This window comes from Gouania willdenowi, chromosome 17, assembly GCF_900634775.1.
Source record: "Gouania willdenowi chromosome 17, fGouWil2.1, whole genome shotgun sequence".
Classification (NCBI taxonomy): Eukaryota; Metazoa; Chordata; class Actinopteri; order Blenniiformes; family Gobiesocidae; genus Gouania; species Gouania willdenowi.
Window position 1 is genome coordinate 25,433,625 of NC_041060.1, and position 12,425 is coordinate 25,446,049.

The 12,425-nt window shown below is 38.3% G+C and overlaps 1 protein-coding gene across 2 annotated transcripts; it reads right to left on the minus strand.

Moving 5' to 3' along the window:
- Positions 1 to 2,128: 2,128 nt before the first annotated feature.
- mterf4 (mitochondrial transcription termination factor 4) lies at positions 2,129 to 11,232 on the minus strand. 2 transcript variants are annotated; one of them, XM_028472165.1, is made up of 4 exons: positions 11,172 to 11,232; positions 9,901 to 10,282; positions 7,254 to 7,438; positions 2,129 to 2,910 (listed from the first exon to the last, which is right to left on the minus strand). In XM_028472165.1, the coding sequence occupies exons 1-4, from the start codon at positions 11,196 to 11,198 to the stop codon at positions 2,503 to 2,505; spliced, it is 1,002 nt and encodes a 333-aa protein (XP_028327966.1). In that variant the 5' UTR covers positions 11,199 to 11,232; the 3' UTR covers positions 2,129 to 2,502. The 2 variants fall into 2 exon arrangements, with proteins under 2 accessions (XP_028327966.1, XP_028327967.1); XM_028472166.1 differs by having other exon boundaries at positions 9,901 to 10,238; positions 11,172 to 11,217.
- Between the last annotated feature and the right edge of the window lie 1,193 nt (positions 11,233 to 12,425).

Here is a 12,425-nt window from a genome sequence, read left to right on the forward strand (position 1 = left end):
TACATCCTGTTACCTGCATTTATATTTGTGACTTTGAAGCCTGGCAAGTATGTCAATCACATTTTGGACAAAGCTCATTGGTTGTTGGTGCTGCTGTATAAGAACAGGCCTGAGGCCACTATTTGTGGTCTATGTGGGCTACCTGGTGGCCACGGACACCATGTTGGTGACCCCTGCTCGAGACAATTTGTGTTACAATTTCAGCATACAGCATCATTGCCTTTGCGCTGTAAATGCTGAGACACTGGGCCAACAGCACACCTATTTCATTTTTTTTCCAGCTTTAAATATAAATAACAGTTGGTTTATTCTGATCAATATCACGTTGATGCTTTTACCTGCTGAAGTGTGTTTTATTAATGCATTTATACGTTGTACTGCCTGGCACTGCTTTAACTACAGTAAAATGATCTTTTATTCATTTTGCAACTAAAGCAAAAGTACATTTACAACAAGCTTTTAATGTATTATATTCTATAGCCTTGTTGTTGTTTACATGTTTACTTCCTGTTTCACTCCACGCTTTAGATGATAAGCAATCTTTACTGCAGAAAAGATTTTTAGAAAGAGAATGGAAATTTAATTTAAGGGAAAAACTACATTTCAAGATCCAGTATGCTAGAACAACATTGAAAATGTATAACAATATCAGGGGTTAAATTATGGAACTGCCTAAAGGACGAAATAAAACAAAACACCAACATAAACCAGTTTAAAAAAGGTTTTCAAATCACATATCATTAGTAAGTATAAGAAAGAGCAACAATTTTACCTTGGACAGCAATAATATTTAATATGTATATAATGGTATAAAATATAATAACACACAATAAAAGGTTTTAATAATGTACATATTGCCACTCTGAATTCAATTGATCAATCAATCTTTTATTTGTATAGCGCCAAATCATAACCAATGGTATCTCAAGACACTTTACAGTAGAGCAGTCTTAAGGATGGACTCTTCATTTTATGGATACACACATATGCATATATACATATATACACATACATATGTATCCCACACCCAACATGAATTCATCATGGCGGCAAGGAAAACCCTCTGTTAAGCAGCAGGAACCTTGTGTGGATCCCATTCCTATGATGAACAGCCATCCACGTTATGCTGTGTTGGGTGTGTGCAGAGGAAAGGGTGGAGACAGAGTTGTTGAGTCTCTGTAACTCCACACTGAGGATCCCACGGACCTGCAAGACAAAAGCCAGAAGGAGTACAGGAGCAAACACACAAGGGAAGAAGCAGACATAGAGGGAGTGTTAGAGAGAGGAATGGGACCCTCTCCGGTCCCTCTCTAACCTAAATGACTTCTCTCTTAACGCCCTCTCCAACCGAGCATGCCAGACCCCCCCCCCCCCCCCCCCCCGGCAGTCTATGCCTATTGCATCTTAATTATGAGCTATGAGCTGGTTCCTAACTAAAAGCTTTACCAAAGAGGAATGTTTTGAGCCTAACCTTAAAGGTAGAGAGGGTGTCTGCCCCCCGAACCGTGGTTGGTAGATGGTTCCAGAGAAGTGGGGCCTGATAACTGAAAGCTCTTCCTCCTATACTACTTTTAGAGATGAATGGAACAACGAGTAGGCCAGCATTTTGAGAGCGTAGTGTTCTGGGGGGATTGTATGGCACTACAAGCTCCTTGAGATAGACTGGTGCCTGTCCATTTAGGGCTTTATAAGTGAGAAGAAGAATCTTGAATTCTATTCTATATTTTATGGGAAGCCAATGCAGAGAGGCTAATACAGGAGTAATGTGATCTCTTCTCCTAGTTTTAGTCAGTACACGTGCTGCAGCATTTTGAACCAGCTGAAGTGTCTTAAGCGACTTGCTCGGGCAGCCTGCTAAAAGAGAATTACAATAATCCAGTCTAGAGGTAACAAAAGGATGGACTAGCTTTTCGGCGTCGCTCTGAGACAGGATAGATCTGATTTTAGCAATGTTACAGAGATGAAAGAAGGCAGAAAGATGAAATGTGTCGTAAATATGATATAGTATATTATGTGTATGTACAGTATGTGTACGTACGTATATATGTTTGAAGTGAATGTATAAACTGTATATATAAAACTTGTGCAGAATATATATTGTGAAAATTGTAATATAGGTTAAATATTTTATTGTGTGTGATATTATGTAGAGAACATTGTTTTGTCCTGTTGTGATGGGGTAGGTGTGTATAAGCTCTGCTTTAACCTACACCATTTTGGATGAAGCATTAGACAATTGAGTGTTGTTTGTTCTGCACTTTTTTTTGTGTTTGTGAAGATTGCTGAAATCAAATTCAAATAGTACCATTAAAGATGTTTTTATAAAGTAGTTAATCAGCCCGGCTGCAGAGTTTCCATCAAAAGGAGCACATGATTGGCTAAAAATCTCAAATACAAAGTATATTTCAAAGCAGCACAAAGAACACATTGACAGCATTTTATTGTTTTTTCTTTATAAAGTTAGTTATTCAATACAATTACAGTAATTATTTTGGTAAACACTCATCTTTTTTTCTTCTTTCTATACCCACTTCTCCCTTCTGTTTCCCTATCATCATCTTCATCACTATCATCATTATTATCCTCCTCATATTCATCATCACCATCAGCTTGAATCCTGCCCTGCTGCAGCTCCTCCTCCTGACTCTCTCTTAGCAACAGTTTCTCAAACACCTCGAACTCCTCGGCCGACGCGTTGGCCACTTGTGTGAGAAAGTCATTCCTGTCCACGTGGAGGATGGCGTCCAGTGTGGGGTTGATGATAAGCGTCTGGCCTTTCTTGTCTGGGGTTTGGTACAGGCCTCGTCGCTCAAGGAACGTGTGCCGACAGCGAACGTCGTCCATAGTGAAGCGAAACAGCCTGTGCTTCACCATCTCCGCCTGTTTCACGCCCATTCGAAAGTAGACATACTGAGAAGAGAAAAGCACAAGATTCAAAGTGGAAAAAACCTGGAATGAGAGCTGGAAGATGACTCTACGGTTTGCATCACATGTTTGAATATCACACAGAATATATCAAGTGATTAAAAAAGAGTTTTTTTTTAGGGCAAAGACACTTACTTACATTGTTTCAACCAAAGGTGCAGAAATACATTTACAGTCACTAACAGAAAACGTGATTAGCATTCCAACCACAACACTAGAGCTGGGTATCACGTCCAACTTCCTGAATCAATTCATTATCGATTAATGAGGTTTTGAATCAATTAATCACGATTCGATTTCGATTCAGTGTTGATCTTTCAAATTTTTATTGAATATTTATAAGACGGTTCCAAACTTTAGCTGGGCTGTTAGGGCTGTGCATTGCCACGAATCTGATGATACGATACACGATTTCCATGTCACGATAAGATATATCCCAATATACTAAACAGCACAATATATTGCAATATCAATAATTACAAATTTCACCTTTACAAGTATAAAAATGCCTGAAATACAAATTATTATTTCATTTTTCTTTAGTTGTGAGAACAAGTAAATGGTAAATAACTGTAATTAAAGTACAAGTATCAAACTTTTGCTTCTACAACAGATTCTGATTCTCTTAAGCTCTCAAATTATTATTATTTTTTTTTAAAAGTAACCACATCTATCAAAGTGCCCATTATGTTTTATGAAAATAAAGCTAAAATGCATTGAGGAGTGAGGTAGTTTCAAGGGCCCATGTAAAGCTAAATCAACTTTTGTAACTGTTTGTGCTTTAAACATCATAAAGTGCTATATAGGCTTCATACACATGTCCAAAGTGTTTTACTCATTGATTCCCTCAATCGTTAGTTAGAGGGTGATTTACTCCTTTCTTACTGCAGGGTGAGCCCAAACACCTCGCTCCAATTTAATGACGCGTTCTCACTTTGATGACGAATTTGACACGGCACTGAGCTGAAGAAGTCACGCCTCCAGGAATTGGACGTGATTGACATGTAAACAGACACGCCCACGAAGGTGAGCATTTCAGCGTCCGCGCAATGCTGTATATGTATTTTCTACAGTCTATGTATGTACCGGCGAACGCCCGCCCCCACGCTCTGTCTCATGTTTATAAAGCAGCTACGGAGTGGGTGGGAGGAGGGCGGGTCGTCCTCTGGCCCTACATCACCGTGCGGGGAGGAGGAAGTTAGTGTCCCGTCTATAGACACGCCCACTCATGAATATGCATAAGTAGGCCGCAAATCAGCCTGTTTGTGTAGAGTTGCTCAGAAAGTGACTTTTCAGAGGCTAAAACTCTGGAAAACAGGTGAGTTTGGGAAAATAAACCTCAAATACTATGTTTTTGGGGTTCTTGGAACAAATGAAGATGGGTGACATGGGACCTTTAACAAGGTCTGATGGTGCGTTCCCTGACACCTAGTGACCGGGAGTTTACCTGCTATTTTTGGATCAATACAATAATCGCGCAGTGAAATATTGCAATACATCGAGGAATCGATTTTTTCTTACACCTTCTTTCTAAACCTTCTCGTAGGTAAATAAAGAAAAGGTGTAATATTAGTTCAACACTTCCTATTGACCTTAAGCCTATTGTTATTTTACAACCTCAGTGCACTTGATTGAAATATATGGCCATGTTTAGAGGAAGGCAATAAAGCTGTATCAGCAGAATGAGTGGCCAACACTTTACAATGAGAACAGCAGCCCAAACAGTAAGATTACTTCAACTGTGTGAAAGGTCATTGTCCATTCATACACTATTGGCCCAACACAGCGGGACAGGATATCAAGTTGTTCTTACATAACTTGTCTTGTGAAAACAATGTGAGGCCAGACCACAGAAATCTTGACATTTTTTTAATGAAAAAAGTGCAATTTGGACATTACAGTTGCTTAGTTTTAACACCTTTACATAGCAATGACTGCATTAAAATCTACTGCAATTTCCCAGTAAGGAAAGCATTTGTTTATATTTACCTGGAAATAAAAACATTTGGAAATTTAACAAATGATTTCCTGTCATTTTCTTTTTTTTTTTTTATAGCTCATTTCTCTCACAGGCTGATTTGGACGCTTTGGATGATTTTCTTAAAGGGACCACGCCCCGAGTGTGGTTTAAATACTACATTCAGCAACTCTGAGCTGCTCTGAAAGAAGCAACACTACATAATTTAATCACACATTTCAGCCTTAATGAAGGAAAAAGTCAAAAGTGGCACAAAATGTTGATATTGCTGCTAGTGATTAATGAAAGGGTCTTTGTGGCATTTTTCTCCATGACCCATTAATGTTTTTATTAGAAAACAATATTGGAAAAAAAAAAAAAAAAAAATGCCATTTTGAGGAAATATATTGAAATATGAATATTGGTCCATATCATCCAGGAAAAATGTAACCAAAGCAGTAACATTTTATCTTAAAGAATAGGATTGTCCAAACTGTGGGAAATGAGGGATTCAAAAGACTGCTTAAAGTAGTTATTAACATGAGTCTTACCTCAAAAACTAATCAAAATCACTAGACTGATATGCTGCCTTATTATGTAGCAAGTGTTGCAACACACAACATTGTTCTGTTCTTTACATTCGCTTGTTTTGCAACATCATAATTATAGTTATTTAAAACTTGGTTTGCAATATATTTATTTATGTGGTGGAAAAGGAATGAAAAGAATAATCTTAAAATACTGACTTCCCCTTTTCATAGATACGAGTAAGGGGCCCGTCGGAAGTATGCATTCATGTGGGAGCTTAAGTACAGTCAATTATGGCCAAATGAGTATGTGTTTGAAGGTTGGATGTACAAAGAGGTGAACATACTCTGTACTCTGTAGTCTTATTAAGGGGTATATATGTGTGGGTGCAAAGTAAAATAGCATGTGTGACTTCCCTGGTGTAATTCTATGGGAGACGCACATGATAATTTGATAATAAAATTTGCACCAATGCTGCTGTTTAGGTAGAATCTGATAAAAGACAAAACTATTTATTTAGCATTTAACATTTCCTAATGTAGGCTTGCTTATCATCCAAGGTTAATAATTCATATACAAACAAATGTAACTTAGCGAGCAGACTGAGAATAACTTCATCTATAAATCATGTGTGTGGCTAACACTTCCAGAGGAAACACGGTGTGTGTGTGTGTTATTATGGTGTTAAGGTGTTGTTAAAACCTTTCCTCTTTGTGGTTGTGGTACCGCATAGAAAGAACAGGCCCGCACTCTCACACACACACACGCGCACCAGCCGTGCACATCAGCCGCGCGCAGGCACCTCCCTCCTCTGTGGGCTCACTCTCTCACACACGCATGCGCATCAGCCGCACACATGCAGGTGTGTGTGTCATATAAGGTTGAAATGCGTGTGTCTCACGCATTGGTTGAGAGCTTTGCTAGTATATCAGTGTGAGTGCGGCTAAGACGCCCCTCCCCCTTCTCCGGTCTAATGCTGCGTTCACACCATTTGCTTGAAGTGAAGCACCACCCACCAGCGACACATCCAACTCAGTGAGTTTCCCTGCCTGCTGAAGCGAGGAGCTACACTCCTTTTTCTCCTCTCATAAACATAAACCATCAGTGAAAAAAGCCAGTGTGGTTAGCGGCTAATGCTATCCTAGCTCAGTGCTGACTTTCAAAGATGAAAACTACAGAGAGAACTTTTACCTGCTACTACCACCTCCTCGCTGATTCTCCTCCACGCCAAATCCTTCCTAGTCTGGTCCTGGTTATAAAGGCCGTGTCATACAGCTCCAGGTGGTCACACACAGCTCCGTAGTTGAATGGGTGAACAGACCGGTGTCCATGTTGACCGCCTGATGTCATCGTCAACAAAGACTCTGATTGGCTTTCGTCTTGCAAATCAGTCGCAGGAGTTCAATATTTTCAACTCTTGCGAATGTGCAAATATGACGAAAAACCGGGAACACGCTCGCACTACCAACGCTCTTGACGCTCGGAACGGACCGCGCAGGAAAGTTTTCGCCTCTGGGCCGCATCTATCCATTGACTTAGTGTGTAATCTGGACGTACGAACATTTTGTGATGCATCCGGTGTGAACCCAGCATAACCCTCTGTCAGGTGTAACCCACATTGATTTCTAATCAAAATTAAAATAAACGTTTTGAAACATAATCATCAAATAACTCCAAAATAATAGATGCACACCATGGGGCTATGTGCAAGCTGTTAAAAGAAGTTTCAGGTCCAACAGACACCACGTCGGGGAGAAATTCGCTTCACACACACACACGCACAGAACTTCCTTGATTTATTAGAGAGATGTCTTAATAGTTTGTGCTATTACATTTTGCTCACCTGAAACTTGTACTCCAGTCGACTGGGGTCCTCCATCACCACAGCTGGACAGTCTCTGAGGATGTCTGTGAGCTGCTGGGTGGTGAACAGACACTTCTCTCTCAGGAACTGCACTGTATTCTTTACATTCTTTACAGGCACAGTCAGGATCTTGGGGTAATGAGACACTGTTCTCTGCATACTGCCTGCATGAAGATGAAGGAGAACACATCTGTAACATGTAAAAAGCAAATACAATCTTGACTCAAAAGTGATTTGTTCCCCTGTTATTTAGCTTATATTCTAGTGCAGTTTCATCTTCATTCCATAGAAGTAGCAGTTTGTATGGAATCAGATCAGTATCATAATGAATGAACTCTTGCAGGGTTTTTCACGAATGCACATGCTTTGTTTTGCAGTTGTATTTCAGATTCACAAATGCACACGATCTGTTTCGCAAATATTTATTTTATGCAAACTTGTAATATAAATTCTGAAATGCACACGCTCTACTTCACAAAATATCATTTTGAGGCACACTTGTAATAAATAATGCAAATTGCTGAATGTGCATTTACAAACTGCTTCTGTGCTGTGAAACATCTGTGCATTTGTGAGAGAAATGTGTGCGGTGAATTTTGAGACTGCGCGGGTCAACGAACGTCACCATTGGCTGAAAAAAGTGATTGACAGATTCTGGCCTTTTTCTGTCGGTATTCTGAAAAATGCTATGCTTTCCTTCAGCCAGGCGTGGTTATGACAGCCAAATACGACGCAGGATTTGAGCATTATATGATAAAAATCAGCCAGACTGCAAAATCAGCAGTAAATAGCGGTTGTCATGCAAATGATTACCACTCTTTACATGGCGGCGCGCGTTGCTAAGTCAAGTGCTGACGTCACGCGAAACCGGTGTTGTGACAAAATCTGTGACCTGAAAAAATCTGTGACCGCAGGGGGAGACAGTTCCAACCATTGTGGTTTTACGGCGGACTTATTGTAGAGAAGAAGAGCGCTACGTCAACTACGTAAACCTCTCCTTAGCGATTAAAGAGCCATTTACTCCTACGTTTACTCCCCGTGACTTCAATGCAGACTGAATAAATATTACAAACGGTTGAAAATCGATGGACCCTGACTTTCTTACAGTGAATTGTTGTTTCTCTTCAAAATGGTGTATATATATATTTTTTTTATAACATTTTACGTCATGATTTCATTAAGGACAAAAAGTAAACGCAGCGTTAGTTTGGTCACATGGGGGCGCTCTATAAACTAGTCTTACCTGTTCATATACCTAATTTTGGTGTTGTTTGACATACCTGCATTGAAAAAGCACTGTTGGATGACATGTTAATTTGAAAATATTTTCAAATAAATGTCAAAAGAATATTAAAAACGTTTTTTTTTTTCAACCATTCTTAGAAACCAAGTAAACCACGTTTTTGTCTGATGTTGTGATTGGTGCTATATATAAATAAAGTGGAATTGCACTGAATTACAGTGTCCATCATAAGTATTCAACCCCTTGGAGGATTTTCCCTTTTACTGCTTTAATAAATAAATGAAGGTATAACAGTTTTTTTTTTGTTTTTTTACACTAATAAATATTTGAAATAACTGTTTAATATCAAGACAAAAACAGGTTTCTACAAAGTAATGTCAATTAAACAAAATAGTTTGTATCAATCAGTCTTGCATATTTGGACACTTGAATATTTCACCATTCTTCTCTTATGGCAATTATTATATTCATCATCATATCGTTGTTCATGTGAACAATTTGTCATGTTTTAATACACGAGGACTGCATTACTCTTTGCACTTTTGAACCGCTGAGTCATGTTAGATTAACAGTACAGATCGTATTGTATCCACAGTGCCAAACTCAAACTCACATGCAGATATACACGCACACACACAATCAAGGACAGATATCAGTGGCGCAGGCCTTCCTCATAATATACACGTCTTCATCATCCTCCAACATTTCCACTGTTGGGAGCATCTGACCCCCTCCTTTTATTTCTTTCAGGGTTGGGACTTTTTCTCCTATCTGTATAAAGCTTAAGCTGTGAAACTGTTAAGTTAGTCCTGCATATCCGGAGCCGGGGAAGAACCTTTTTGGACCATCCTGTACTCTTTTTCATTTAGCCCTTCCTATAGGATGGGACACTCTCCTTTTTTTGTACTCTTTTTCATTTAGTTTATAATAAATCTTTTTTTATAAAATAATCATGCTCTGACTGGACTCCATCATTCAACACAGAGCACAATTCATGTCACTAAAAGCAAGTTTTCTTGCAGACTGATTAATATCAAACTGCTTATTTGTGACTTTATTGTAGAAAAAAAATTATTTTTTATTTTTTAACAAACGTCTATTCCTCTATTATACATAACTAGAAATCATTTAAAGTTTATAGCTCTGGTATTTCCTGAGAAAATGACAGGTCACACATTTTTTTAGCCTGAAAAAAGTGGTCCCCGGAAACATTTCCCCATAAAAAAAATGTTCTTTGCCCCACGGTGATGGCGTTTCATGCCGATTCTGTCCATTTCTGCGTTTGACTGTTTTTATTGATAGATTTCGTGATTCCGTCCACGATTCCGTGAACGCGGATTTTACAGGGCCCTAACTAAGTGATTCTTAGATTCCAGCTCTCACCTTCTCCCAGGCCCAGTTTCCTCAGGTTGCTGATGCGCTGCTGAAGCTGTGTGTCCTTGATCGTGTACAGCTCAGGACATTTCTGCAGCAGCTTCAGCACAGTGTGGGAGTTTAAACCCATCGCAAACAACGTGCCGAGGGTGCACGTGACGTTTTTAACGGCACGTCCTCCTTTCAGACTGGACACAGCCATGTGTATCTCCTCTGCCTGGGTGTCGGTGAAGCCCATGTCTGTCAGAGTGCGCAGGGACTGGTCAGGGAGAGGGCTGGGTGGGGAACACAGCAGCCTGACGCTTGTATGTGGAAACCAGAGGGGACATCTCTTTAAGGCGAGAGAGCTGAGTGCAGAGGAAATATTCCTTTTCAGCATCCAGCCAACAACCTGTGGAGGAACAGCCAATATAACACAGATTGTACAAAAAAGTAGGGCGTCCTGATCCGATATTGATATCTGTCCGATATCAGCCAGAAAACAAATATCGGATTTTATCGGACTGCATCTAAATTCTCTGATATATATTATATCTATTCAATTGTAAAATACTGTATATATTATGTTGAAGGTTAAAATGTATGTAACCAATTGGTTAATAATAAATGGGTCAGTTGATCTCATACCTACTGTTGCTGACTATTGTTCTCTGTTTGAGTAACGTCACATGATGAAGTCTTTTCTAACATTCCACACTACAAAATAAGTCATAAATGTATGTATGATTTGTGCTGATATCGTATTGGATCAATATCGGTGTCGGCCAATACGCAAGGCTACAATATCGGTATCGTATCGGAAGTGAAAAAGTTGTATCGAAACATCCCTACAATAAAGTAGCTTTTTTAAAATAACAATAATTATATATATATATATATATATATATAAAATAAATACATATATTAAATACTTTGAAAATAAACAGTCTACAATATTTATACAAGGTAAAACACTAAATCTACCCTACTTTGCATTATTTGAGGTCATTTATTTTTTTTAAACGCAGTTTTGTCTTATTTTGTTAATTTCCACCTTTTGTTTCTTCTTTCACTCTTGGTTTACACAACGTGTATTTCAAATGTTGTACATACAATAAATAAAGACAAAAAAACAGCTCCATGCTATCGTTAGCTAACAGTAAACCACAAGGGTACAGTAACATATTTTAACGCTATCTATTCTCATACAAAACATGTCAAAAGTACGAATAAATGTGCCGATATTCCATGTTTATTAACCCAAGGATGAACGCAAACAGACATGTTTTAATCACACTAACCTGACACACAGCTACACGGCTACACATGCTGGTCCGTCTGATAAACAGTCCGTAGATGTACAACGTCGTGTTGTCCAAAGGTTCCACATAGGATTATTAGCCGCTCACTGTTTGACTTCATGTTTTTTATTTTTATTTTTTAATAAATTTTAATTTCTTATATAGATACATAGATTATACAACCGTTTTTTAGCTATTATTAAATTAAGGCTTTTTTTATATATATATACATTTTAAAAAGTATTGTATTCCAAATACTATGGTTTAGATTCTCAACCTTGGGGTCACGAGACACTGGGAGAGGGTCGCCAGATGCCTTCAAGAAACAGAAAATTCAGTCCATTTTTGCTCGTATTTACCCTTTTTTGGCAACTACACCAAACTTGCCATATTTAAACTTATTTTCAGCAAAACATTTTTTGCTCCTTTTACTGCATTTTTCTTACATTACTCCAATTTCTGCCACTTCTCCATCAAATTTCAAAGCCTTTCCTGCATTTTTTCCACTTTATAAGTGTGGAAAAGCTCTTAAAACACTTTTCCCATCTAATGTTGCATATGTTGACCCATTATTGTCACTTTTAACCTTTTTTCACTATATTTCATGCTTATTTTTTTTTTTTACGAATTTATCCACATTCACGATTTGTCAGTTCTTTAAGATGATTATAGACTATGGCACAAAAAATACTAAACTTCCTGGATAACAGTGGTTATTATTCAGATAAATAAATAAATGTGGTTTTATGGATGGGCTCCAAAAATCTACCCCCTTATAGATGGCCCTGTCTCCACATGTTCTTCAATGTTCATGTCTGTGTTCAACCATTTTCAGGCACAGTGGTGGTCCCTGGAACTTATAATTTGGTGGTCGATGGCTGAAAAGGTTGTGAACCACTGGTTAGTTTTATAACAAAATTAATAGTTTAACTAATGAAGCGGTAATGGTGGCTTTAGGAGGCCATTAATTGTCTCACTGTTAATATATTATTGGTTCAAATAATGAGTTTAGTTGAAATAAACTACTCAAGCAAGTAGAAAATGGATGGATAAATTATTCACCGTTCCTGCTTGTTCTAAGTTGATGAGTATCAGTACAGCATCATCCTAATAAAGGAGAGCAAAGGTAGTTTGAGCGTTGATAGAGAAAACGTAAGAAAGTAAAAACTAATTTTGGAGAAAGTTCTAATTCTAGTGGAAGGTTAGTGAGACATGGTAATGTCAGTAACTCAGCGTTGAGAAGCTATAATTCTG

Bases quoted from the DNA above. Each gene is read 5' to 3' on its own strand.
- mterf4 (XM_028472165.1), bottom strand. From the start codon at position 11,198: ATGTGTAGCCGTGTAGCTGTGTGTCAG. The intron at 10,283-11,171 runs GTTAGTGTGATT...GTTCCTCCACAG, and splicing joins GCCGTGTAGCTGTGTGTCAG to GTTGTTGGCTGGATGCTGAA. The intron at 7,439-9,900 runs GTGAGAGCTGGA...ATCTTCATGCAG, and splicing joins GAAACTGGGCCTGGGAGAAG to GCAGTATGCAGAGAACAGTG.